A 27,597-nucleotide genomic window follows, 5' to 3' on the forward strand; every position below is an offset into this window, starting at 1 on the left:
TAGACCGTGTAGTATTTTATACGTAAGTAGTAAAACCTTAAAGTCACATCTTAAGTGCACAGGAAGCCAGTGCAGGTGAGCCAGTACAGGCGTAATGTGATCAAACTTTCTTGTTCTTGTCAAAAGTCTAGCAGCCGCATTTTGTACCAACTGTAATCTTTTAATGCTAGACATGGGGAGACCCGAAAATAATATGTTACAGTAATCGAGACGAGACGTAACAAACGCATGGATAATGATCTCGGCGTCTTCAGTGGACAAAATGGAGCGAATTTTAGCGATATTACGGAGATGAAAGAAGGCCGTTTTAGTAACGCTTTTAATGTGTGACTCAAAGGAGAGAGTTGGGTCGAAGATAATACCAGATTTTTTTGTGATAGCAGGGACCCTGCCATTCAAATCTAGGCTGCTACATTACTAATGATTAATGTAACTATTGCTGAACAAATAGTACAAACATTTGTACAATAGCAATAGGAGAGACTATTCATCCCCGAACACCATGGAGTTCATGTAGGCTAATGATGCACTTACATTATTATATCAACTATTAGAAAACAGAAACTCTTCATTTAACACAATGTCCTTTTTAGCTGCTTTAACACAGCTCAATCAACACAGAAAAGGGTCAAGTGAAATAACTTAGTTGTTAAGTGTAAGTCAATAATGCTTGTCTTTCTCTCAGACACAGGGCTTTTCTGTCCGTAACACACACACACGCACACCGCACAGTGAGCTAACGTTACGCTAATAGCTAATTAGTCTTCGCCTCAAGGACTGCGAGCGAGCTGAGCTGCTGCTTGTTTCTAGAACGTAGCTGACTGGGGGGTGTTTATTATCATTTGGGGAGAGTCCGCTGCCTTACCCGCTAAAAACCCTTTACATGCCCTCTGAATACGCACTGCTGATTGGCTGTTACCGCTCTGCTTGTAACCAATCAGATGGTTGTGTGGGTGGGACAATGCTGGGTGCTGCAGAGACATACTGACGGAGGCAGTAAACACCCACTCAGGTGGGGGGGGGGGGGGGGGGGGGGTCTCTGTTTCCTCCTGCAAAACCGATAATAGACGCAGTGTTTAGGCGGGGAACCGGAGATCACAAATCGGGACAAGACGGTCATTCATGCGTGCGAACTCCAACCCCCGACCCCCGACCCCCCCTCAGCCGGTCACAGGTGAACTGTGACAAGTGGGCTCAGGTTGCAGACTTTGCTTTGTGCAGCCGTGTTCAGTAAACATCTATTAGCTCTGGCTTTCATTTCACTGCACATGGAAAGAGCTAGAAGAACTAGATCTTTGTTTCGATAAGGAGTGTTGTTAAAAGCCCCATAAACGTAGATTCCGAAAACTGTTTAAGTCATAAAATGGTAAGTAAGAAGGTTCTTAAAACACCAGAACGTTCCTGTCATATAAGGATCTTTGAGCAGTTTTGTTCACCAGTAGGTTCCTAAAAACTGCAGAGTGCTCGGGTCATATAAAGGATCTAAACAGCATTACTCGGTGTCTGCCCTGAGATCGGTAGGTTCTGAGTTCAAACCCCGGCCGAGTCACACCAAAGACTATAAAAATGGGGACCCTTTACATCCCTGGTTGACACTCAGCATCAAGGGTTGGAATTGGGGGTTGAATCACCAAAGATGATTCCTGGGCGTGGCCACCGCTGCTGCTCACTGCTCCCTCAACTCCCAGGGGGTGATCAAGGGTGATGGGTCAAATGCAGGGGATACTTTCACTACACCTAGTGTGTGTGTGTGACAATCATTGGTACTTTAACTTTTTATTATTTAGAAAAAGGTTCTTAAAGACATCAAAACACTCCTGTCATATTGAGGATCTTTGAGCAGTGTTTTAACAGTAGGTTCCTGAGTACCTTTGTCATATAGAGGATCTTTGACTAACAATTTTAGAGTAGGTTGTTAAAAAAGCAGAAGAACTTTGTCATATTGAGGATCTTTGAGTAGGTTTTTTTATTTTTTTTACAGCAGGTTCCTAAAAACGGCAGAGTACATACCGTATGTCATATAGAGGATCTTTGACTGGCAATTTTAGAGTAGGTTCTTAAAAAAAGCAGAACATTCCTGTCATATTGAGGATCTTTGAGCAGTGCTTTAACAATATGTTCCTGAGTACCTATGACATATAGAGGATCTTTGACTAGCAATGTTAGAATACATCACTCCTGTCATATTGAGGATCTTTGAGCAGTGTTTTAACAAAAGGTTCCTGAGTACCTTTGTCATATAGAGGATCTTTGACTAGCAATGTTAGAATACATCACTCCTGTCATATTGAGGATCTTTGAGCAGTGTTTTAACAATAGGTTCCTGAGTACATATGTCATATAGAGGATCTTTGACTAGTAATGTTAGAATACATCACTCCTGTCATATTGCAGATCTTTGAGCAGTTTTTTTTAACAATAGGTTCCTAAAAACTGCAAAGGGCTTGGGTCATATAAATGATCTTAATTGCATTATTTAAAAGTATGCTCTTAAAAACAGCAGAACACTCCTGTCACATTGAGGATCTTTGAGCAGTGTTTTAACAGTAGGTTCCTGAGTACCTATGTCATACAGAGGATCTTTGACTACAAATTTTAGAGTTGGTTCCTAAAAACAGCAGAAAACTCCTGTCATATTGCGGATCTTTGAGCAGTGTTTTAACAATAGGTTCCTGAGTACCTCTGACATATAGAGGATTTTTGACTAGCAATTTTAGAGTACATCACTCCTGTCACATTGAGGATCTTTGAGGAGTGTTTTTTCTAAGAATAGGTTCCTAAAAACTGCAAAATGCTTGGGTCATATAAATTATTTCAATTGCATTATTCAAAAGTAGGTTCTTAAAAACAGCAGAACACTCCTGTCATATTGAGGATCTTTGAGCAGTGTTTTAACAGTAGGTTCCTGAGTACCTATGTCATATAGAGGATCTTTGACTAACAATTTTAGAGTCGGTCGTTAAAAAAGCAGAATACCTTTGTCATATTGAGGATCTTGGAGTAGTTTTTTTTTTTTTTAATGTACAGCAAGTTCCTAAAAAGGCCAGAGTACATATGACATATACAGGATCTTTGACTAGCACTGTTTGAGTAGGTTCTTAAAAACAGCAGAACATTCCTGTCATATTGAGGATCTTTGAGCAGTGCTTTAACAATAGGTTCCTGAGTACCTATGACATATAGAGGATCTTTGACTAGCAATGTTAGAATACATCACTCCTGTCATATTGAGGATCTTTGAGTAGTGTTTTTCTAAGAATAGTTTCCTAAAAACTGCAAAGTGCTTGGGTCATATAAATTATCTTGATTGCATTTTTCAAAAGTAGGTTCTTAAAAACAGCAGATCTTTGAGCAGTGTTTTAACAATAGGTTCCTGAGTACCTATGACATATAGAGGATCTTTGACTAGCAATGTTAGAATACATCACTCCTGTCATATAGAGGATCTTTGACTGACAATTTTAGAGTAGGTCGTTAAAAAAGCAGAAGACCTTTGTCTTTGGGTAGGTTTTTATTTTATTTATTTATTTTTTTAACAGCAGGTTCCTAAAAACAGCAGAGTGCATATGACATATAGATGATCTTTGACTAGCAATTTCAGAGTAGGTTCTTAAAAACAGCAGAAAACTCCTGTCATATTGCGGATCTTTGAGCAGTGTTTTAACAATAGGTTCATGAGTACCTATGTCATATAGAGGATCTTTGACTCGCAATTTTAGAGTTGGTTCTTAAAAACAGCAGAAAACTCCTCTCCTTTTGCGGATCTTTGAGCAGTGTTTTAACAATAGGTTCCTGAGTACCTCTGACATTTAGAGGATCTTTGACTAGCAATGTTAGAATACATCACTCCTGTCATATTGAGGATCTTTGAGTAGTGTTTTTCTAAGAATAGTTTCCTAAAAACTGCAAAGTGCTTGGGTCATATAAATTATCTTGATTGCATTTTTCAAAAGTAGGTTCTTAAAAACAGCAGATCTTTGAGCAGTGTTTTAACAATAGGTTCCTGAGTACCTATGACATATAGAGGATCTTTGACTAGCAATGTTAGAATACATCACTCCTGTCATATAGAGGATCTTTGACTGACAATTTTAGAGTAGGTCGTTAAAAAAGCAGAAGACCTTTGTCTTTGGGTAGGTTTTTATTTTATTTATTTATTTTTTTAACAGCAGGTTCCTAAAAACAGCAGAGTGCATATGACATATAGATGATCTTTGACTAGCAATTTCAGAGTAGGTTCTTAAAAACAGCAGAAAACTCCTGTCATATTGCGGATCTTTGAGCAGTGTTTTAACAATAGGTTCATGAGTACCTATGTCATATAGAGGATTTTTGACTAGCAATTTTGTGAAACACCCAGTTCCTTTTCCAAACATGTCTTTTATGAACTGTCAACATGAGAATGCATCATTTTTTCAGTGCAAATTCTGTGCAGCGCAAGCAATTGGTGGACGGCGCGATGCGCACCCTGAGTTCCATTGTAAAAATGTTGGTTTTTACATTTGTGGTTTGTTCTATTTTTAATTCATGCTTAAATCTACCATGTTCACATTGGTCACGTTTGTAGTTGTTTTACCTTTAATTGGGCTATCCTGGTTTCATTATGATAATTTTTTTTGTTTATTTTATAATTTCAATATTTGAATGACTATAAATGAGCGTGTTGTGGCGTTTGCGGATCTCGCCGATGCGGCGGTATGAGGAAACACCCGGTTCCTTTTCCAAACACCTCTTTCATGAACTGTCAGCATGAGATTGCTAAACAGAGAGTGTTTAAAGATTAATGGATTTATAAATACACTGATGTTGGCTGACTGACAGTAGCAACGCACAATATCTTTCATTGTACATTATCCACTCTTGGGATAAAATAACAAAACAGTAATATGCAAACACTTAAGTCAACATGACCATTATTTTTTTGTGCAAGTTCTGTGCAACGCAAGCAATTGACGGCGCGATGCGCACCCTGAACTCCATTGTAAAAATGTGATTTTTTTATTTTTTATTTTTTATTCATGCTTAAATATACCATGTTAACATTGGTTATGTTTGTAGTTATTTTACCTATAATTGGGCTATCTTGCTTTCATTTTGATGATTGTTTTTGTTTATTTTATAATCGCTATATTTGAATGATGATAAATGAACGTGTTGTGGTATTTGCGGATGTCACGGTTTGAGGAAACACAATGGTTCCTTTTCCAAACACCTCTTCAATGAACTGTCAACATGCGAACGCTAAAGAGGAAGTGCTTAAAGTTTAATGGATTTGTAAATACATTGAGACAAAGTCTACATTCATGGTGTTTTTGAAACCGCACCCGTTTTTTTTTTCCCCTCAAAATTTTCACCTAACTCGACGTGTTTTGCCAAGAGGATTATTTGCAATGTGTACATTTTCAAAATGTGCTGGTTCTATTTTTTGGCCAAAGTAAGACAAAGGAAACAATCCGAAGTTGTCTTTATTTTTAAGTTATCACGCCATGATTTCACAAGTGGGGCCCAGCTGGGAATAGACTTTCCTCCAATGCGGCCCCTGAGCTAAAATGAGTTTGACACCCTGGTTCTAGAGCGTATTTTGCAGGAAGAAAATTCTGTTATGGACGGAATTTCTAGGCGCAGTCAGGGTGTTGCGAGGATCCGGTTTTGTGGCTTCAGGATTAGGTCTCTGCTTTTTGCAGATGATGTGGTCCTGGTGGCTTCATCTGGCCTGGATCTTCAGCTCTCACTGGATCGGTTCGCGACTGGGAAGGGAATCGGCACCTCAAAGTCTTAGTCCACTGCTCTCGCCCGGAAAAGGGTGGAGTGCCATCTCCGAGTTTGGGAAGGAGACCCTGCCCCAAGTGGAGGAGTTCAAGTACCTCGGAGTCTTGGTCATGGGAGAGGGAAGAGCGGATCGGTGCGGCGTATTCAGTAATGCGGACGCTGTATCGATCCGTTGTGGTGAAGAAGGAGCTGAGCCGGAAGGCAAAGCTCTCAATTTACCGGTCGATCTACGTCATGAGTTTAGACTCATGACCATAGGAAGACTATGTCCCCCGGCTAGCCTGGGAACGCCTCGGGATCCCCCGGGAGGAGTTGGACCAAGTTGCCGGGGAGACAAAAAGTCTGGGCTTGCCTGCTTAGGCTGCTGCCCCCGCGACCAGACCTCGGATAAGCGGAACAACATGAATGGATGGATAGGTGTATAAAAAAAGACGGCTCTCTTCTCACAAAGAAGATCTTAGATTGACGTTTTTTGCAGCGAGGGCTTAAAAATAGCAACTTTGGCTTTGTTTAGTAGGAAAGTCCCCGCCTGTTTGTTTTTTTAACAGCAGGTTCCTAAAAAGAGCAGAGTACATATGTCATATAGATGATCTTTGACTAGCAATTTCAGAGTAGGTTCTTAAAAACAGCAGAAAACTCCTGTCATATTGCGGATCTTTGAGCAGTGTTTTAGATTAGATTAGATGAGATAGTACTTTATTTATTCCGTCAGGAGAGTTCCTTCAGGAAAATTACTATTTTCAGCACAATCCCATTCAAGATAAGACAAACATTAAAGGGAGACAGAACAGGATCGTTTTAACAATAGGTTCATGAGTACCTATGTCATATAGAGGATTTTTGACTAGCAATTTTGTGAAACACCCAGTTCCTTTTCCAAACACGTATTTTATGAACCGTCAACATGAGAATGCATCATTTTTTTAGTGCAAGTTCTGTGCAGCGCAACCAATTGGTTGACGGCGTGATGCCAGCAAATTTACAAAAAATGTTTGTCATCACTTCTGAGAATACAGAGCATAGAAGAAAAGGTCATTTCAAACAACAATATTCCAGGACAACTTTAAAATTGTGGAATTCTCTTTACAACGACATAAAAAACTGTAAAAATATATTCCAATTGAAAAAAATATATAAAGATAGAACGATAAGATCATATGGACAGCCATAAGTGTTTACATTTTGTTTTTTATTTATTATTTTACTTATTTTTTGTCTGGTTTGGTATTTGCTCTGTATCATTCCGTGAGGTGTATATTATATTATTACTATTATTTTCTTGGTTTGGTTTATACTTTATGAAGTTTTGCACTTGTTGTGTTTTTCTTGTGTTTTTTGTTTTTGATTGTTTCATCACATTTGGATATATGGGTCGGCTTAAATGATATTCATGAAGTAAGATAATGTATTATGTCAAAGGGGGCAGGAAATTATAAGATTTTCTTCATCCTGCTCCTTCTCAGGAATTGTGTGAATTTAAATTGTATAATTGTGATATAATTATTTATCGTTCTAAATGCACATCAATGAATGAGATAAATAAAAATGAAAAATGAAAAATGAAAAAATGCGCACCCTGAGTTCCATTGTAAAAATGTTGGTTTTTACATTTGTGGTCTGTTCTATTTTTAATTCATGCTTAAATCTACCATGTTCACATTGGTTACATTTGTAGTTATTTGACCTTTAATTTGGCTATCCTGGTTGTTTAGTAGGAAAGTCCCCGCCTTCATGACGGCGTGGTGAGTTTAAATGTGAGCTTCCTGTCAGGCGCCGTGCCGTCACCTCCACTTTAATCAACAGACCACTCTTTGTTTAAGATTTACGACCTGTCTGTAATATTGAACACACAAAGACAAGGACCCAAACACAGCTTTTCCACACACACGTGTGTGTGTGTGTGTGTGTGTGTGTGTGTTGTGTGGAATTCCCGTTAACAATCCTGCACTAACACATGTGTTGGATATTTATAGCTCCAGCGCCGACTTCACGGTGGCAACCAACGCCCCAAAAAAACAACTCCTGTCCCGAAAGCTTCACGTCGCGCACATTTTGTCATTGTCGGGATTATCGGGCAGGTCCTTGAATGCGTCATGATGTCACCATCATATTTAGCTCAATAGCTGATCCGGGCTCGGATTGTGGACTGTGGAGCTCGTCATGTTGGCGTCCTTTAGGTGCGCATCATCTCCTCTCCGCTGAGTCACGCCGCCCTGTAAAGAAGAGGAAACAATCACGCAAACGTACGTGAGGCTTTTAGTCGGCCGCCGACAGGAAGTGGAAATGGATGAGACTTTCTCCGAAGTGTTCCGAGTCTCTGCAGGAAGTTGTTCTCCGTTTAGGGGGTCGGAGGTCGTTGAGCTGGAGTTAATGTCCGTACGACATACTCGGAACTCGCAACGCTTGGCTTCCTCCTCGCTCCTTGCAGGCTTTTTTTTTTTAATAACATTCCAAGTAGATGTTTGCTCAGCACATTCTCGTGCGCTAACACACTTTACACGCTCACACGCACTCTGAATCGTCCTGGCGCTCGACATTCTCCACCTCCTTTCGCTACCGAGGCGTAGCGGAGCCACGCTGAACGCGAACAAATAGATGAGAGCGTCAAGTGTGAAAACTTAAAAGAAGAAAGACGTCTATATTCGGGGAAAAAGCTGCATATTTAAAAAAAAAAAATTTGATTTTTGAGGAGAAAAAATATGCACGCGGGGGAAAAACTAAAAGAATATATATATATATATGTATGTATGTATAGATACATACCTTCTCATTTCAATGTGTTTTCCTTATTTTCATGGAAAATAAGGGAAACATATTTTGTCAGGTTCAAACACTGATGACATCTATTAAACAAGACAAGAAGCAAGGAATCAAACAGAGACAGAATTAAATTTGGCTCAATTGAGGAGAAACGTGTGGGCTGTACTCTTGTACATTCTCCACCTCCTTTCACTACCGAGGCGTAGCGGAGCCATTCTAAACGCAAACAGATACATGAGAGCATCAAGTGTGAAAACTTAAAAGAAGAAAAACATCCATATTTGTGGAAAAAGCTGCATGTTTTGAAAAAAAATTGGATTTTTGAGGGAAAAAAATATGCACGTGGGGGGAAAACTAAAATTATATATATATATATATATATATATATAATTTTAGTTTTTCTATATATATACCTTCTCATTTCAATGTGACATAATTAAATCTGCCTCAATTGAGGAGAAACGTATGTACTCTTGTACATTCTCCATCTCCTTTCACTACCAAGGCGTAGCGGAGCCATTCTAAATGCAAACAGATACATGAGAGCATCAAGTGTGAAAACTTAAAAGAAGAAAGACGTCTATATTTGTGGAAAAAAAATATGCATGTGGGGGGAAAACTAAAAGAATATATATATATATATATATATATATATATATATATATATATATATATATATATATATATATATATATATATATATATATATATATATACATACATATATATATGTATATATATGTATGTATTTGTGTATATGTATATATATATGTGTGTGTGTGTATATGTATATATATATATATATATATATATACACAGTATACATATATATTGCAACATTATACACAGGATATATATAAATATATATGTATGTATGTATGTATACATCCCTTCTCATTTCAATGTGTTTTCCTTATTTTCATTGAAAATAAGGGAAACATATTTTGTCAGGTTCAAACACTGATGACATCTATTAAACAAGACAAGAAGCAAGGAATTAAACAGACAGAATTAAATTTGGCTCAATTGAGGAGAAACGTCTGGGCTGTACTCTTGTACATTCGCCACCTCCTTTCACTACCGAGGCGTAGCGGAGCCACGCTGAACGCAAACAAATAAATAGGAGCATCCAGTGTGAAAACTTAAAAGAAGAAAGATGTCTATATTTGTGGAAAAAGCTGCTTATTTGAAAAAAAATAATATTTTTGAGGGAAGAAAATATGCATGTGGGGGAAAAACAAAAAAAAAATATATATCATATATATACAGGTATAAGAAAAGGATATATACATCCATCCATTTTCTACTGCTCTGTCCCTTTTGGGGTCACCGGAGCTGCATTCATTTGTATATGAAAGTATGTATCTTCATGATATATATATAATATATAGTTATAATATATGATATATATTATATATATATAGCAACATTACATCCACTATTTCTAGGGCTTATTCCCTTTGGGGTTTATATAGACAAATATACCCTGTATATATATATATATATATATGTATATATATATATATGTATATATATGTATATATATATATATATATATATATATATATATATATATATATATATATATATACATACCTTCTCATTTCAATGTGTTTTCCTTATTTTCATGGAAAATAAGGGAAATACTGATGACATCTATTTAACAAGACAAGAAGCAAGGAATTAAACAGAGACGGAATTAAATTTGGCTCAATTGAGGAGAAACTTCTGTACTCTTGTACATTCTCCACCTCTTTCACTACCAAGGCGTAGCGGAGCCATTCTAAACGCAAACAGATACATGAGAGCGTGATGACGGACTGGCAGTGTGCCGCGCCTCGCCAAGGAGCAGCGAGAACACCAAGAAGCGCATATGCCAAATCTTCAAAGAAAACGGCCTACGGATCACGATTGAAGCCAACAAGCAAACCGTCAACTTCCTCGACGTCACTTTCAACCTGAGAAATAACAGCTACCAACCATTCACGAAACCCAACACAATACTCCAATACGTGCACCATGACAGCAACCACCCACCCACCACCACCAAAAGAATACCTACCGGAATTAATAAAAGGCTATCGATGCTGTCATCCAGCAAAGCTGAATTGGACCAAGCAACCCCCCCTTACCAGAAAGCACTTGATGAAAGCGGATACAACTTCACCCTCACCTATGAACCCACTCCAGGAAACCAACCAAAAAAGAGCAGAAAACGAAACAACATCATCTGGTACAACCCGCCATTCAGCAAAGACGTCTCAACCAACATCGGCCGCAAGTTCCTCACTCTGATCGACAAACACTTCCCCAAAGGCAACACCCTAAGAAAAATATTCAACAAGAACAACATTAAATTGAGCTACAGCTGTATGAATAACATGCAACAAATCATTTCAAACCACAACAAAGCAATTGCAAAAGGACTGCCTACCCCCAGACTAAACGACTCTGAAACCAATAATGAATGTAACTGTCGCAAGAAACCTGATTGCCCTCTCAACGGAAGGTGCTTACGGACATCAGTCGTTTACCAAGCAAAGGTAACACGCAAGGACATTAACACATCCGACACGTACGTAGGATTAACCGAAGGAGCGTTCAAAACAAGATGGAATAATCACAACGCCTCCTTTAGAAACCAGACTTTGCAGAATTCTACAGAACTCAGCAAACACATTTGGAACCTCAAAGACAACAATGTTGAATATTCAATAACATGGCAAATTCTTGCATCCAGCACACCTTACAACAGTGGTGATAAAAGATGCAACCTATGCTTAAAAGAGAAACGGTTTATTATATATCATCCCGATCTATCATCCCTCAACAAGCGCAGTGAAATCATTTCAACATGCCGCCACAGACGGAAACACCTCCTAGGTAACACATGAGCCAATCACCACGCCCCTACGCCTGCCTGTACCCACCCACTCTGTGCCCTATATAAACCATTGTATGTGAATGCTTCCATTAAAATCTCCTGATGATTGAGGGAACCCCTCATGAAACAGATCTGTAGAGATGAAGTAGTCTTGTGATTTTTTCCCACACCTACATATTGCGCTCTACCACGGTATCGAGCACTATTCTCTGGATAATCCAATCGAGATATATATATATATATATATATATATATATTTATTATTATTATTTTTTTTTTAAACCATACATTTTTCAAAAATAATTAAAACAGCATTGTTTTCCTCTAATAAAAATATTATTTTGAATATCTAATATTTCAACAAACAACATACAAAACACATAATTTTGAAAACCAATACATATTTATATATATATATATATATATATATATATATATATATATATATATTTATACATATGTATATATATATATATACATATGTATATATATATATACATATATATATATATATATATATATATATATATATATATATATATATATATATATATATATATATATATATATATATATATATATAAGTATAGTTTATTTTTTATTCTAGAAAAAAAATGTTTTGGCAATAAGGAATGATTTAGAGAAGACAAAAATTATATTCCTAATAAAAGAATGTTGTCACTTTCTATTTAATATAAGAATAGCATCGTAATACATTAAAAAATATATATATTATCAAAAGTTGATTTTGGAGAAACAAAAAATGTTGTTTTTGAGACGTTCCAACGTAAGATAAACATTTTTTAAACAAATGCAGATTTCGAGAAAAATATCGACAAAAATACAAAATGATAGATCTTCTCAGAGTCAAGTCAGATTGTATTATATTTTGAAGTTATATTTGGATAATAAAAAAATTCAAAAAGTCATATTTAAATGCGTCAATCCTCAGTTGATGATGATGAAGCTCATTTAAAAGTGATGCTTCTCCACAGACCGAGAAGAAGATGTTTATGATGAAGGACGGATAGAAAGTGGAAGAGAAGATGTCGTTCTTCGGCCTGGATTGTGTCAGGAACAAAGAGCCCGGTAAGATGATGACATATTAAAACCAAGATGATCATATTTGACTCATGTTTTTCTTTGATGTCAGAGCTGGAGAGGAAGCTCAGGGCCAACGACCGAGAGTACAACATCTCCTTGAAATATGCAGTGAGTGGAAACAATCTTTGTCCTGGCTGCTCAGTACAATATGGCTGCTAAACCACATTCACTTTGACTTTAGACTATATAATAACAATGTTGTTGTCAGTTGGTTCTAACTGTAAAATACTCCTGTTATATAGATGATCTTTGACTACCATTTTGCAGGATGTCCTGAAAACCAAATAGTCCTGTCTTATAGAGGATCTTTGACAAGATTTGTTACAGTATGTGCTAACTGTAAAATACTCCTGTCATATAGAGGATCTTTGACTACCATTTTGCAGGACATCCTAAAAACAAACTACTCCTCTCTTATAGAGGATCTTTGACTGGATGTTTTTTACATTATGTGCTAACTGTAAAACACTCCTGTTATATAGACAATCTTTGACTACCATTTTGCAGGACATCCTAAAAACAAACTACTCCTCTCTTATAGAGGATCTTTGACTGGATTTTTTTACAGTAAGTGCTAATTGTAAAACACTCCTGTTATATAGACAATCTTTGACTACCATTTTGCAGGACATCCTAAAAACAGACGAGTCCTGTCTTATAGAGGATCTTTGACTGGATTTTTTTTTACAGTAAGTGCTAACTGTAAAACACTCCTGTTATATAGAGGATCTTTGACTACCATTTTGCAGGACATCCTAAAAACAAACTACTCCTCTCTTATAGAGGATCTTTGACTGGATGTTTTTTACATTATGTGCTAACTGTAAAACACTCCTGTAATATAGACAATCTTTGACTACCATTTTGCAGGATGTCCTAAAAACAGACGAGTCCTGTCTTATAGGGGATCTTTGACTGGATTTTTTTACAGTAAGTGCTAATTGTAAAACACTCCTGTTATATAGACAATCTTTGACTACCATTTTGCAGGATGTCCTAAAAACAGACGAGTCCTGTCTTATAGAGGATCTTTGACTGGATTTTTTTTTACAGTAAGTGCTAACTGTAAAACACTCCTGTTATATAGACAATCTTTGACTACCCTTTTGCAGGATGTCCTAAAAACAGACTAGTCCTATCATTTTGAGGATCTTTGACAGGATTTTTTACAGTATGTGTTAACTGTAAAACACTCCTGTTATATAGACAATCTTTGACTACCATTTTGCAGGATGTCCTAAAAACAGACGAGTCCTGTCTTATAGAGGATCTTTGACAGGATGTTTTACAGTATGTGCCAACTGTAAAACACTCCTGTTGTATAGACACTCTTTGACTACCATTTTGCAGGATGTCCTAAAAACAGACTTGTCCTGTCTTATAGAGGATCTTTGACTGGATTTTTTTTTACATTATGTGCTAACTGTAAAACACTTTTGTTATATAGACGATCTTTGACTACCATTTTGCAGGACATACTAAAAACAAACTACTCCTGTCTTATAGAGGATCTTTGACAGGATATTTTACAGTATGTGTTAACTGTAAAACACTCCTGTCATACACAAAATATTTGACTACTATTTTGCAGGACATCCTAAATACCGACTAGTCCTGTCTTATAGAGGATCTTTGACAGGATTTGTTTTAGTATGTGCTAACTGTAAAATACTCCTGTCATATAGAGAATCTTTGACTACCATTTTGCAGGACATCCTAAAAACAGACTAGTCCTTTCTTGTAGAGGATCTTTGACTGGATTTTTTTTACATTATGTGCTAACTGTAAAACACTCCTGTTATATAGACAATCTTTGACTACCATTCTGCAGGATGTCCTAAAAACAGACGAGTCCTGTCATATAGAGGATCTTTGAAAAGATTTATTACAGTATGTGCTAACTGTAAAACACTCCTGTTATATAGAGGATCTTTGACTAAAATTTTGCAGGATGTCCTAAAAACAGACTTGTCCTGTCTTTTAGAGGATCTTTGACTGGATTTTTTTTACATTATGTGCTAACTGTAAAACACTCCTGTTATATAGACAATCTTTGACTACCATTTTGCAGGATGTCCTAAAAAACCGACTAGTCCTGTTATATAGAGGATCTTTGACAGGATTTTTTACAGTATGTGCCAACTGTAAAACACTGCTGTTATTTAGACAATCTTTGATTACCATTTTGCAGAACGTCCTAACAGCAGACTACTCCTGTTATATAGAGGTTCTTTGACTGGATTTTTTTACATTATGTGTTAACTGTAAAACACTTCTGTTATATAGACAATCTTTGACAACCATTTTGCAGGATGTCCTAAAAACAGACTTGTCCTGTCTTAAAGAGGATCTTTGACTGGATTTTTTTTACCTTTTGTGCTAACTGTAAAACACTCCTGTTATATAGAGAATCTTTGACTACCATTTTGCAGGATGTCCTAAAAACAGACGAGTCCTGTCTTGTACAGGATCTTTGACAGGATTTTTTTACAGTATATGCTCTCTGTAAAACACTCCTGTTATGTAGACATTTTTTGACTACTATTTTGCAGGATGTCCTAACAGCAGACTACTTCTGTTATATAGAGGATCTTTGACTGGATTTTTTTTTTTTTTTTTACAGTATGTGCTAACTTTAAAGTAGTCCTATCAAATACAGAATCTTTGACTACTGTTTTGCAGAAAGTCCAAACAGCCGACTATTCCTGTCATATAGAGGATCTTTGACTATTATTGTTCACTAGTTACTAAAAGCGGAATACTCCTGTTATATAGAGGATCTTTGACTACCATTTTGCAGGATGTCCTAAAAACAGACGAGTGCTGTCTTATAGAGGATCTTTGACAGGATTTTTTACAGTATGTACTATCTGTAAAACACTCCTGTTATGTAGACAATCTTTGACTACTATTTTGCAGGATGTCCTAACAGTAGACTATTTCTGTTATATAGAGGATCTTTGACTGGATTTTTTTTTTTTTTTTACAGTATGTGCTAACTTTAAAATCATCCTATCAAATAGAGAATCTTTGACTACTGTTTTGCAGAAACTCCAAACAGCAGACTATTCCTGTCATTTAAAGGATCTTTGACCATTATTTTTCACTAGGCACTAAAAGCGGAATACTCCTGTTGTATAGAGGATCTTTGACTACCATTTTGCAGGATGTCCTGAAAACAGACTCGTCCTGTCATATAAAGGATCTTTGACTATTATTTTTCACTAGGTACTAAAAGCGGAATACACCTGTTATATAGAGGATCTTTGACTACCATTTTGCAGGATGTCCTGAAAACAGACTCGTCCTGTCATATAAAGGATCTTTGACTATTATTTTTCACTAGGTACTAAAAGCGGAATACACCTGTTATATAGAGGATCTTTGACTACCATTTTGCAGAATGTCCTGAAAACAGACTCGTCCTGTCATATAAAGGATCTTTGACTATTATTTTTCACTAGGTACTAAAAGCGGAATACACCTGTTATATAGAGGATCTTTGATTACCATTTTGCAGAATGTCCTGAAAACAGACTCGTCCTCTCATATAAAGGATCTTTGACTATTATTTTTCACTAGGTACTAAAAGCGGAATACACCTGTTATATAGAGGATCTTTGACTACCATTTTGCAGGATGTCCTGAAAACAGACTCGTCCTGTCATATAGAGGATCTTTGACAGGCACTGTTAGTGAGTACTGTAAAAAAAAAGATTCTCTCATTTACAGAATCTTTGACTAGCTTTTTGTTGGTGCTAACAGTGGTCCCCAACCACCGGGCCGTGGCTCGATTGGTACCGGGCGGCAGAAGAATTTTTAATGAATTTGTATTTATTTATTTTTTAATTACTATTATTCTTTTTTTTTTTTTATTTATTAAATCAACATAAAAAACACAAGATACACTTACAATTAGTGCACCAACCCAAAAAAACCTCCCTTTTTCATGACAAAGAAAAAAAAAAAAATTGTCGGACATCTCTAGTTGTAGCAATAAACAACCCCTGTCACAATATAGATGATCTTTGACTGGGTTCATTTTGATACTTCTATCATTGCTGCAGGTTGTTAAAAAACAGCAGAGTGCTCTTGTCGGACAGTGTCGAGGATCTGGACTAGTTGGTCGTTTGTGTACTGGAGCTAGTCCGAGGACAGTACGGCTGTCCAGATCAGAACTATATAGACAGCAAGCGTCAACCTTTTTTGAGCCGAGGCACATTTGTTATGTTGAGGCACAAAAACAGCAGAAATGATTAAAAAACGAAACTCAGTTGACGGTAAAAACTCGTAATTGTTGGGTATGACTTTAAACCATACCCAACCCTGCATCTCTATAGCTCTTGTCTCAAAGTAGATGTACTGTCAACACCTGTTAGATCACACCATGACTTTTTTTGAGGTTTTTGCTGTATCATCTGTTAGTTCTTGTCTTGGTGGGTTTTTTTTCTCTTTTTTGAGTAATTTCCTGTTGCAGTTTCATTTCTTCCTCTGAGCAATATTTCCCACATCTACTCTGTTTTAGCAATCAAGAATATTTCAGTTGTTTTTATCCTTCTTTGCGGGGACATTGTTGATTGTCATGTTCGGATCTTGGCTCCACAGTAAGTCTTTGCTGTCGTCCAGCATTCCGTTTTTGTGTACTTTGTAGCCAGTTCAGTTTTAGTTTTGTTCTGCAAGCGTTACTAAAAAGGCCTTCTTTCATCTCCGTAATACCGCTAAAATTCGCTCCATTTTGTCCACTAAAGACGCCGAGATCATTATCCATGTGTTTGTTACGCCTCGTCTCGATTACTGTAACGTATTATATTCGGGTCTCCCCATGTCTAGCATTAAAAGATTACAGTTGGTACAAAATGCGGCTGCTAGACTTTTGACAAGAAAAAGAAAGTTTGATCACATTACGCCTGTACTGGCTCACCTGCACTGGCTTCCTGTGCACTTAAGATGTGACTTTAAGGTTTTACTACTTACGTATAAAATTCTACACGGTCTAGCTCCATCCTATCTTGCCGATTGTATTGTACCATATGTCCCGGCAAGAAATCTGCGTTCAAAAGACTCCGGCTTATTAGTGATTCCTAGAGCCCAAAAAAAGTCTGCGGGCTATAGAGCGTTTTCCGTTCGGGCTCCAGTACTCTGGAATGCCCTCCCGGTAACAGTTCGAGATGCTACCTCAGTAGAAGCATTTAAGTCTCACCTTAAAACTCATTTGTATACTCTAGCCTTTAAATAGACCTCCTTTTTAGACCAGTTGATCTGCCGCTTCTTTTCTTTCTCCTATGTCCCCCCCCTCCCTTGTGGAGGGGGTCCGGTCCGATGACCATGGATGAAGTACTGGCTGTCCAGAGTCGAGACCCAGGATGGACCGCTCGTCGGGACCCAGGATGGACCGCTCGCCTGTATCGGTTGGGGACATCTCTACGCTGCTGATCCGCTTGAGATGGTTTCCTGTGGACGGGACTCTCGCTGCTGTCTTGGATCCGCTTGAACTGAACTCTCGCGGCTGTGTTGGAGCCACTATGGATTGAACTTTCACAGTATCATGTTGGACCCGCTCGACATCCATTGCTTTCGGTCCCCTCCAAGGTTTCTCATAGTCAGCATTGTAACTGGCGTCCCACTGGATGTGAATTCTCCCTGCCCACTGGGTGTGAGTTTTCCTTGCCCTTTTGAGGGTTCTTCCGAGGATGTTGTAATCGTAATGATTTGTGCAGTCCTTTGAGACATTTGTGATTTGGGGCTATATAAATAAACATTGATTGATTGATTGATTGACAACCTTCCCCAATCTTCAATGCCTTTTCTTAGGGGCAGTCACCCTTTGTTTTGGCAATCAAGAACATTTCAGGTGTTTTTATCCTTCTTTGTGGGGACATTGTTGATTGTCATGTTCGGGTGTACATTGTGGACGCCATCTCGGCTCCACAGTAAGTCTTTGCTGTCGTCCAGCATTCTGTTTTTGTTTACTTTGCAGCCCGTTCGGTTGTAGTCTCTTTCTGCATAGCCTTCCCTAAGCTCCAATGCCTTTTCTCAGGGGCACTCACCTTTTGTTTTGGCAATCAAGAACATTTCAGTTGTTGTTATCCTTCTTTGTGGGGACATTGTTGATTTTCATGTTCGGGTGTACATTGTGAACGCCGTCTTAGCTCCACAGTAAGTCTTTGCTGTCGTCCAGCATTCTGTTTCTGTTTTCTTTCCAGCCAGTTCAGTTTTAGTTTCGTTCTGCATATGTTGCGATCCGCTGCTCGGATCTGTACATATTCTGGTTTATTGTTCCATTTTAGTATCACCCTGTTGTTTAACGTCTTTATTTCCTGTTTAGTCCGTCACCATGGTAGCTCATTAGTTCACCTGCGCCTTGTTATCCACGCACACCTGTTTTCTTCTAATCACCTCCCTTATTTAAACTCGCCCCTTTTCGTTATTCATTCTCGGATCCTAATTTGCCCTTGTGCAACAGTGATGTCTTGCTCTCTATCGCTAGCTCTCACGCTACGTTTATTTTATTCCTAGCTTTCACGCTAGTTGTTTTGTGTTCTCTTTTGTGCCTACGTGCGAGTTTTATTTTCCTCGTGGTTTATCCTAGCTTTCACGCTAGCGTCTTTTGTTTGCCTTTTTCCTTAGATCCTGTGTTTTTGTTCCTAGCCTTTTATTACTTTAATGAATCCATATATATCTTACCTTGTTGTGTTCATCGCTTCGACGCATCCCTGGAAGAACCAATCCGGCATCACAATGCCACACAAGCCTCACAGCATAGCCTTCCCTAAGCTTCAAGGCCTTTTCTTAGGGGCACTCACCTTTTTTGGTTCAAGCATTAGACAACTTTTTACCTGCACCCTGCCTCCCGCTGTTTCCGACATCTACAAAGCAATTAGCTACCGGCTGCCACCTACTGATATGGAAAAGTATTACAAGGTTACTCTGCCCAGCTCTAGACAGCACCGACACTCAACAACAACACATCATTTGCACACTATAAATACTGGTTTGCTGTGATGAGGCGGTGACTTGTCCAGGGAGTACATCACCTTCCACCCGAATGCAACCCCCCCCACCCCAAAAAGGGACAAGCGGTAGAAAACGACAACTTCAGCGAACCAATCCCAAAATTTAACACGGAACGACACAGGAGGTCCTTCATACCGACAGCCATCAGACTGTATAATGCATATGTTCCTTGACTGCACTTAAATGTAGAATATATGTAGAATATATTATATATATAATATATGTTATACATATTACAGTCAAGGTGTTGAGGGGTTCCGGTTTGGTGACCGCAGGATTAGGTCTCTGCTTTTTGCAGATCAATCAATCAATCAATGTTTATTTATATAGCCCCAAATCACAAATGTCTCAAAGGACTGCACAAATCTTTACCACTACAACATCCTCGGAAGAACCCACAAAAGGGCAAGGAAAACTCACACCCAGCGGGCAGGGAGAATTCACATCCAGTGGGACGCCAGTGACAATGCTGACTATGAGAAACCTTGGAGAGGACCTCAAATGTGGGCAACCCCCCCTCCCTCTAGGGTACCGAAAGCAATGGATGTCGAGCGGGTGTAACATGATACTGTGAAAGTTCAATCCATAGTGGCTCCAACACAGCCGCGAGAGTTCAGTTCAAAGCGGATCCAAGACAGCAGCGAGAGTCCCGTCCACAGGAGACCATCTCAAGCGGAGGCGGATCAGCAGCGTAGAGATGTCCCCAACCGATACAGGCGAGCGGTCCATCCTGGGTCTCGACTCTGGACAGCCAGTATTTCATCCATGGTCATCGGACCGGACCCCCTCCACAAGGGAGGGGGGGGACATAGGAGAAAGAAAAGAAGCGGCAGATCAACTGGTCAAACAAGGAGGTCTATTTAAAGGCTAGAGTATACAGATGAGTTTTAAGGTGAGACTTAAATGCTTCTACTGAGGTAGCATCTCAAACTGTTACCGGGAGGGCATTCCAGAGTACTGGAGCCCGAACGGAAAACGTTCTATAGCCTGCAGACTTTTTTTGGGCTCTAGGAATCACTAATAAGCCGGAGTCTTTTGAACGCAGATTTCTTGCCGGGACATATGGTACAATACAATCGTCAAGATAGGATGGAGCTAGACCGTGTAGTATTTTATACGTAAGTAGTAAAACCTTAAAGTCACATCTTAAGTGCACAGGAAGCCAGTGCAGGTGAGCCAGTACAGGCGTAATGTGATCAAACTTTCTTGTTCTTGTCAAAAGTCTAGCAGCCGCATTTTGTACCAACTGTAATCTTTTAATGCTATGGTAATGATGTGGTCCTGATGGCTTCATCTGACCGGGATCTTCAGCTCTCACTGGATCGGTTTGCAGCCGAGTGTGAAGCGAATCAGCACCTCCAAGTCCGAGTCCATGGTTGTCGCCCGGAAAAGGGTGGAATGCCATCTCCGGGTTGGGGAGGAGACCCTGCCCCAAGTGGAGGAGTTCAAGTACCTAGGAGTCTTGTTCACGAGTGGGGGAAGAGTGGATCGTGAGATCGACAGGCGGATCGGTGCGGCGTCTTCAGTAATGCGGACGTTGTACCGATCTGTTGTGGTGAAGAAGGAGCTGAGCCGGAAGGCAAAGCTCTCAATTTACCGGTCGATCTACGTTCCCATCCTCACCTATGGTCATGAGCTTTGGGTCATGACCGAAAGGATAAGATCACGGGTACAAGCGGCCGAAATGAGTTTCCTTGGGCTCTCCCTTAGAGATAGGGTGAGAAGCTCTGCCGTCCGGGAGGAACTCAAAGTAAAGCCGCTGCTCCTCCACATGGAGAGGAGCCAGATGAGGTGGTTCGGGCATCTGGTCAGGATGCCACCCGAACGCCTCCCTAGGGAGGTGTTTAGGGCACGTCCAACCGGTAGGAGGCCACGGGGAAGACCCAGGACACGTTGGGAAGACTATGTCTCCCGGCTGGCCTGGGAACGCCTCGGGATCCCCCGGGAAGAGCTAGACGAAGTGGCTGGGGAGAGGGAAGTCTGGGTTTCCCTGCTTAGGCTGTTGCCCCCGCGACCCGACCTCGGATAAGCGGAAGAAGATGGATGGATGTTATATATTATTTATTAGATCATAAGTATTTGCACTACTGATGAAACACTCATTGTTTACAGCCATATCCTATTTAAAAAAACAAGAGAAACTATATATATTCTCACTTTAGTAGGTAGACATATTTATGTTGCACTTTACTGTTTGTGTTTTCTTTTTCTTTCTGTCTACGCATGGGAGAGTGACAAATAAAGCTGACTTGACTTGACTTATTATTATTATTGTCTATTGTGAGCGAACTGAGGTGCTGAATTCCCCCCCAGGGATCAATAAAGTACTTTCTATTCTATTCTCTCCATTCTAAAATGGATGGATGGAATAACTGGTTGGCAAAACATACTTTTAACCCAAATAGGTGAAATCAGATCATCTCCCACGGCACAGTGGTTAGAAAAACACAGCCCCCAGCTGCATTAGTTAAACATTTGCAAGAGTTCTACAAAACAAACGTGTCGCTTTGCCAAACAAGCTTTTCAGTCGGGATTTGAACCAGCTGCCATCCAGAAGATGACCAGATGTTACATAAACGGGCAGGCCACAGCATTAGGTACACCTGCGTAATGAAGGGATGCTGATACTAACGAGGATTCTCCCGTTAATTGTTTTCAATGACGTGAAAATGTCCTCCCTAGACGAACGCCATCAAGACCTCCAAGTACAACTTCTTCACGTTCCTACCGCTCAACCTCTTCGAGCAGTTCCAGAGGATCGCTAACGCCTACTTCCTGTTCCTGCTGGTGCTCCAGGTGGGTCACCTCATTTCCTCCTAAAAACGTTGTCCAATATTTACTCTCCCTGGCTTTTTTTTTAAACATCTTCTTGCTCCAATAAACACTTATGTTCATTAAATACATTCTGTTGATGCGTAGGAATGAAATTTTAAAAAAGCTGCCATTGTTCTCTTGTTGCGAGTGAACTCGTCAGCGCTGACTCAGCAGTTTTCTGCTACGTTGTGGAAAAAAACGGCACAATCCTTATTAATTTTATTCATACATACATCATTTTATTAAGTACATACCTCGGGGTCAAATATCTTTGTTACGTGACAAATGATACATGTTAGCATGCTAGCTTTTTTTTTTTTCCAAGCAAATGTTGTGGTTGTACAACTTTGTCATATTTTTGGTACTTGATAACAATAGCAGGCTAGCATTTTAGACAACATTTTCAGTACTTAACACGTGTTAGCATTTGAGCTAACAGTAGCATGTTTAGATAATCGGGCAGGTGTACACCCCAGTGTCATATATTTTGGTATTCTATTAATGCGAACTGTTAGCATGCTATTATTGTTAGCATAGTACTGTTAGCATGCTAGCTTTTTTTTTTTTTTTAGCTCATTTTGCTCATATTTTCAGGCTATATTTCAAACAACATTTTCAGCGACACACCTCAGCGGGATATACAGTATTTTGGTATTTGACGCATGTTACAGTTAGCATTTTAGCATGCTAACTTTAGCATGCTAGATTTGTTTTGCTCAGTGTCTTATATTTCTGTATTCCCCTAATGTTAACAACCAGCATGCTATTATTGTTAGCATGTTAGTATAGTACTCTTAGCGTGCTAGCTTCTTTTTTTTTTTTTTTTGGTATTCTACTAATGCTAACTGTTAGCATGCTATTATTGTTAGCATAGTACTCTTAGCATGCTAGCTTCTTTTTTTTTTATCTCATTTTGCTCATATTTTCAGGCTAGCTTTCAAACTAAATTTTCAGCGACACACCTCAGCGGGATATACAGTATTTTGGTATTTGACGCATGTTACAGTCAGCATTTTAGCATGCTAACTTTAGCATGCTAGATTTGTTTAGCTCAGTGTCTTATATTTTGGTATTCCCCTAATGTTAACAACCAGCATGCTATTATTGTTAGCATGTTATCAATTAATCATCAATCAATGTTTATTTATATAGCCCCAAATCACAAATGTCTCAAAGGACTGGACAAATCATTACGACTACAACATCCTCGGATGTTAGTATAGTACTCTTAGCGTGCTAGCTTCTTTTTTTTTTTTTTTTTGGTATTCTACTAATGCTAACTGTTAGCATGCTATTATTGTTAGCATAGTAGTGTTAGCATGCTAACTTTTTTTTTTTTTTAGCTCATTTTGCTCATATTTTCAGGATAGCTTTCAAACAACATTTTCAGCGACACAACTCAGCGGGGTATACAGTATTTTGGTATTTGACGCATGTTACAGTTAGCATTTTAGTTAGCATGCTAGATTTTTTTAGCTCAGTGTCATATATTTTGGTATTCCCCTGATGTTAACAACCAGCATGCTATCATTGTTAGCATGTTAGTATAGTACTCTTAGCGTGCTAGCTTCTTTTTTTTTTTTTTTTTGGTATTCTACTAATGCTAACTGTTAGCATGCTATTATTGTCAGCATAGTACTGTTAGCATGCTAGCTTTTTTTTTTTTTTTAGCTCATTTTGCTCATATTTTCAGGCTATATTTCAAACAACATTTTCAGCGACACACCTCAGCGGGATATACAGTATTTTGGTATTTGACGCATGTTACAGTTAGTATTTTAGCATGCTAACTTTAGCATGCTAGATTTGTTTAGCTCAGTGTCTTATATTTTGGTATTCCCCTAATTTTAACAACCAGCATGCTATTATTGTTAGAATGTTATCAATTAATCATCAATCAATGTTTATTTATATAGCCCCAAATCACAAATGTCTCAAAGGACTGCACAAATCATTACGACTACAACATCCTCGGATGTTAGTATAGTACTCTTAGCGTGCTAGCTTCTTTTTTTTTTTTTTTTGGTATTCTACTAATGCTAACTGTTAGCATGCTATTATTGTTAGCATAGTAGTGTTAGCATGCTAGCTTTTTTTTTTTTTAGCTCATTTTGCTCATATTTTCAGGATAGCTTTCAAACAACATTTTCAGCGACACACCTCAGCGGGGTATACAGTATTTTGGTATTTGACGCATGTTATAGTTAGCATTTTAGCATGCTAACTTTAGCATGCTAGATTTTTTTAGCTCAGTGTCATATATTTTGGTATTCCCCTGATGTTAACAACCAGCATGCTATCATTGTTAGCATGTTAGTATAGTACTCTTAGCGTGCTAGCTTCTTTTTTTTTTTTTTTTGGTATTCTACTAATGCTAACTGTTAGCATGCTATTATTGTTAGCATAGTACTGTTAGCATGCTAGCTTTTTTTTTAGCTCATTTCGCTCATATTTTCAAGCTAGCGTTCAAACAAAATTTTCAGCTACACACCTCAGCGGGATATACAGTATTTTGGTATTCGACACATGTTACAGTTAGTATTTTAGCATGCTAACTTTAGCATGCTAGATTTGTTTAGCTCAGTGTCTTATATTTTGGTATTCCCCTAATTTTAACAACCAGCATGCTATTATTGTTAGAATGTTATCAATTAATCATCAATCAATGTTTATTTATATAGCCCCAAATCACAAATGTCTCAAAGGACTGCACAAATCATTACGACTACAACATCCTCGGATGTTAGTATAGTACTCTTAGCGTGCTAGCTTCTTTTTTTTTTTTTTTTGGTATTCTACTAATGCTAACTGTTAGCATGCTATTATTGTTAGCATAGTACTGTTAGCATGCTAGCTTCTTTTTTTTTTATCTCATTTTGCTCATATTTTCAGGCTAGCTTTCAAACTAAATTTTCAGCGACACACCTCAGCGGGATATACAGTATTTTGGTATTTGACGCATGTTACAGTTAGCATTTTAGCATGCTAACTTTAGCATGCTAGATTTTTTTAGCTCAGTGTCATATATTTTGGTATTCCCCTGATGTTAACAACCAGCATGCTATCATTGTTAGCATGTTAGTATAGTACTCTTAGCGTGCTAGCTTCTTTTTTTTTGTTGTTGTTTTTTTTGTATTCTACTAATGCTAACTGTTAGCATGCTATTATTGTTAGCATAGTACTCTTAGCGTGCTAGCTTCTTTTTTTTTTTTTTTTTTGGTATTCTACTAATGCTAACTGTTAGCATGCTATTATTGTTAGCATAGCACTGTTAGCATGCCAGCTTTTTTTTTTTTTAGCTCATTTTGCTCATATTTTCAGGCTAGCTTTCAAACTAAATTTTCAGCGACACACCTCAGCGGGATATACAGTATTTTGGTATTTGACGCATGTTAAAGTTAGCATTTTAGCATGATAACTTTAGCATGCTAGATTTATTTTAGCTCGGTGTCATATATTTTGGTATTCCCCTAATGTTAACTACCAGCATGCTATCATTGTTAGCATGTTGGTATAGTACTCTTAGCGTGCTAGCTTCTTTTTGTTGTTGTAGTTTTTTTGCTCATTTTGCTCATAGTTTCAGGCTAGCATTTTAAACAAACTTTTCAGCTACACACCTCAGCGTGATGTACAGTATTTTGGTATTTGACGCATGTTACAGTTAGCATTTTAGCATGTTAACTTTAGTTTGCTAGATTTTTTTTTAGCTAATTTGGCATATATATATATATGTATATATATGTATATATATATATATATACTGTATATATATATATATATATATATATATATATACTTGCCCTGCGATGAGGTTGCGACTTGTCCAGGGTGTTCCCCGCCTTCCGCCCGATTGTAGCTGAGATAGACACCAGCGCTCCCCGCGGCCCTTAAGGGAATAAGCGGTAGAAAATGGATGGATATATATACTTATATATACAGTACATTAGGGCTGCGAATCTTTGGGTGTCCCACGATGCGATTCACAATGTTATTCACGATATCAATTTTTGGGGTCGCAATTCGATTATATATCGATTTTTTTGATTCAACGCGATTCTTGATTAAAAAACGATATTTTTCTGATTCAAAAGGATTCTGTATTCATTCAATACATAGGATTTCAGCAGGATCTACCCGTCTGCTGACATGCTAGCAGAGTAGTAGATTTTTTTACAAAGCTTTTATAATTGTAAAGGAGAATGTTTTATCAACGGATTGCAATAATGTAAATTTGTTTTAACTATTAAACGAACCAAAAATATGACTTATTTTATCTTTGTGATGCAAGAGCAAGCCACTGTGACACTATTGTTCTTTTTTTTAATTTTTATAAATGTCTAATGATAATGTCAATGAGGGATTTTTAATCACTGCAGTGTTGAAATTTTAACTCATATTGATACTGTTGTTGATAATATTCATTTTCGTTTCACTACTTCTGGTTTGTTCTGTGTCGTGTTTGTGTCTCCTCTCAATTGCTCTGTTTATTGCAGTTCCGAGTGTTGCTGGGTCAGGTTCGGTTTTGGAATTGGATTGCATTGTTATGGTATTGCTGTGTCGTGGTTTGCTGGATTGATAAAAAAAATAATAATAATAATAAATTAATCAATAAAAAAATCGATTTTTAAAAACATGAGAATCAATTCTGAATCGCACAACGTGAGAATCGCGATTCGTATCCGAATGGGCTACTCGGAGCTAGCAGCTAAATATATATATATATATGTATATATATATATATATATATATATATATATATATATATATGGGTATTCCACTAATGCTAACTGTAAGCTTGATGTTATTATTAGCAAGCTAACTTTTTTAAAGCTAATTTTGCTCATATTTTCAGGCTGGCATTTTAAACAAAATTTTCAGCTACACACCTCAGCGTGATATACGATATCTTGGGTATTTGACGCATGTTGCAGTTAGCATTTTAGCAGGCTAACTTTAGCATGCTAGATTTTTTTTTTTAGCTCAGTGTCATATATTTTTGTATTCCACTAATGTTATCTTAGTGCTGTTAGCAGGCGATCTGTTTCAGCTCATTTTGCTCAGATTTTCTTTTTTTCCCAGTTTTCACTCGTATATTTGTCCAGACTTTTCAGTCTCACCAGTCCTCTTTTCACTCCTGCACCTGGCCGTTCAATGCTAAAGACAACAGATGATCAGATTAACACGTACCACCTGCGCAAACTAATCATCTGCCAGCTGTATCTCGCCGTCAGCACATGCTGTCTGATGGCGCT

General features: G+C 38.1%; 1 protein-coding gene across 2 annotated transcripts in view; it reads left to right on the top strand.

Annotated features, from left to right (window-relative positions):
- The window catches only part of LOC133550031 (phospholipid-transporting ATPase ID-like), a 122,328-nt gene that overhangs the window by 20,534 nt on the left and 74,197 nt on the right, over positions 1 to 27,597 (top strand). Inside the window, exons 1-4 of one of the 2 annotated variants that reach the window (XM_061896037.1) lie at positions 7,787 to 8,012; positions 12,409 to 12,502; positions 12,567 to 12,625; positions 22,214 to 22,327. In XM_061896037.1, the coding sequence (XP_061752021.1) occupies positions 12,460 to 12,502; positions 12,567 to 12,625; positions 22,214 to 22,327 (216 nt within the window). In that variant the 5' untranslated portion in view covers positions 7,787 to 8,012; positions 12,409 to 12,459. Of the gene's footprint in view, positions 1 to 7,786; positions 8,013 to 12,408; positions 12,503 to 12,566; positions 12,626 to 22,213; positions 22,328 to 27,597 lie in introns of those variants that run through there. The other variant, XM_061896030.1, reaches the window with a different exon arrangement.

Source organism: Nerophis ophidion, linkage group LG01 (assembly GCF_033978795.1).
Source record: "Nerophis ophidion isolate RoL-2023_Sa linkage group LG01, RoL_Noph_v1.0, whole genome shotgun sequence".
NCBI lineage: Eukaryota > Metazoa > Chordata > Actinopteri > Syngnathiformes > Syngnathidae > Nerophis > Nerophis ophidion.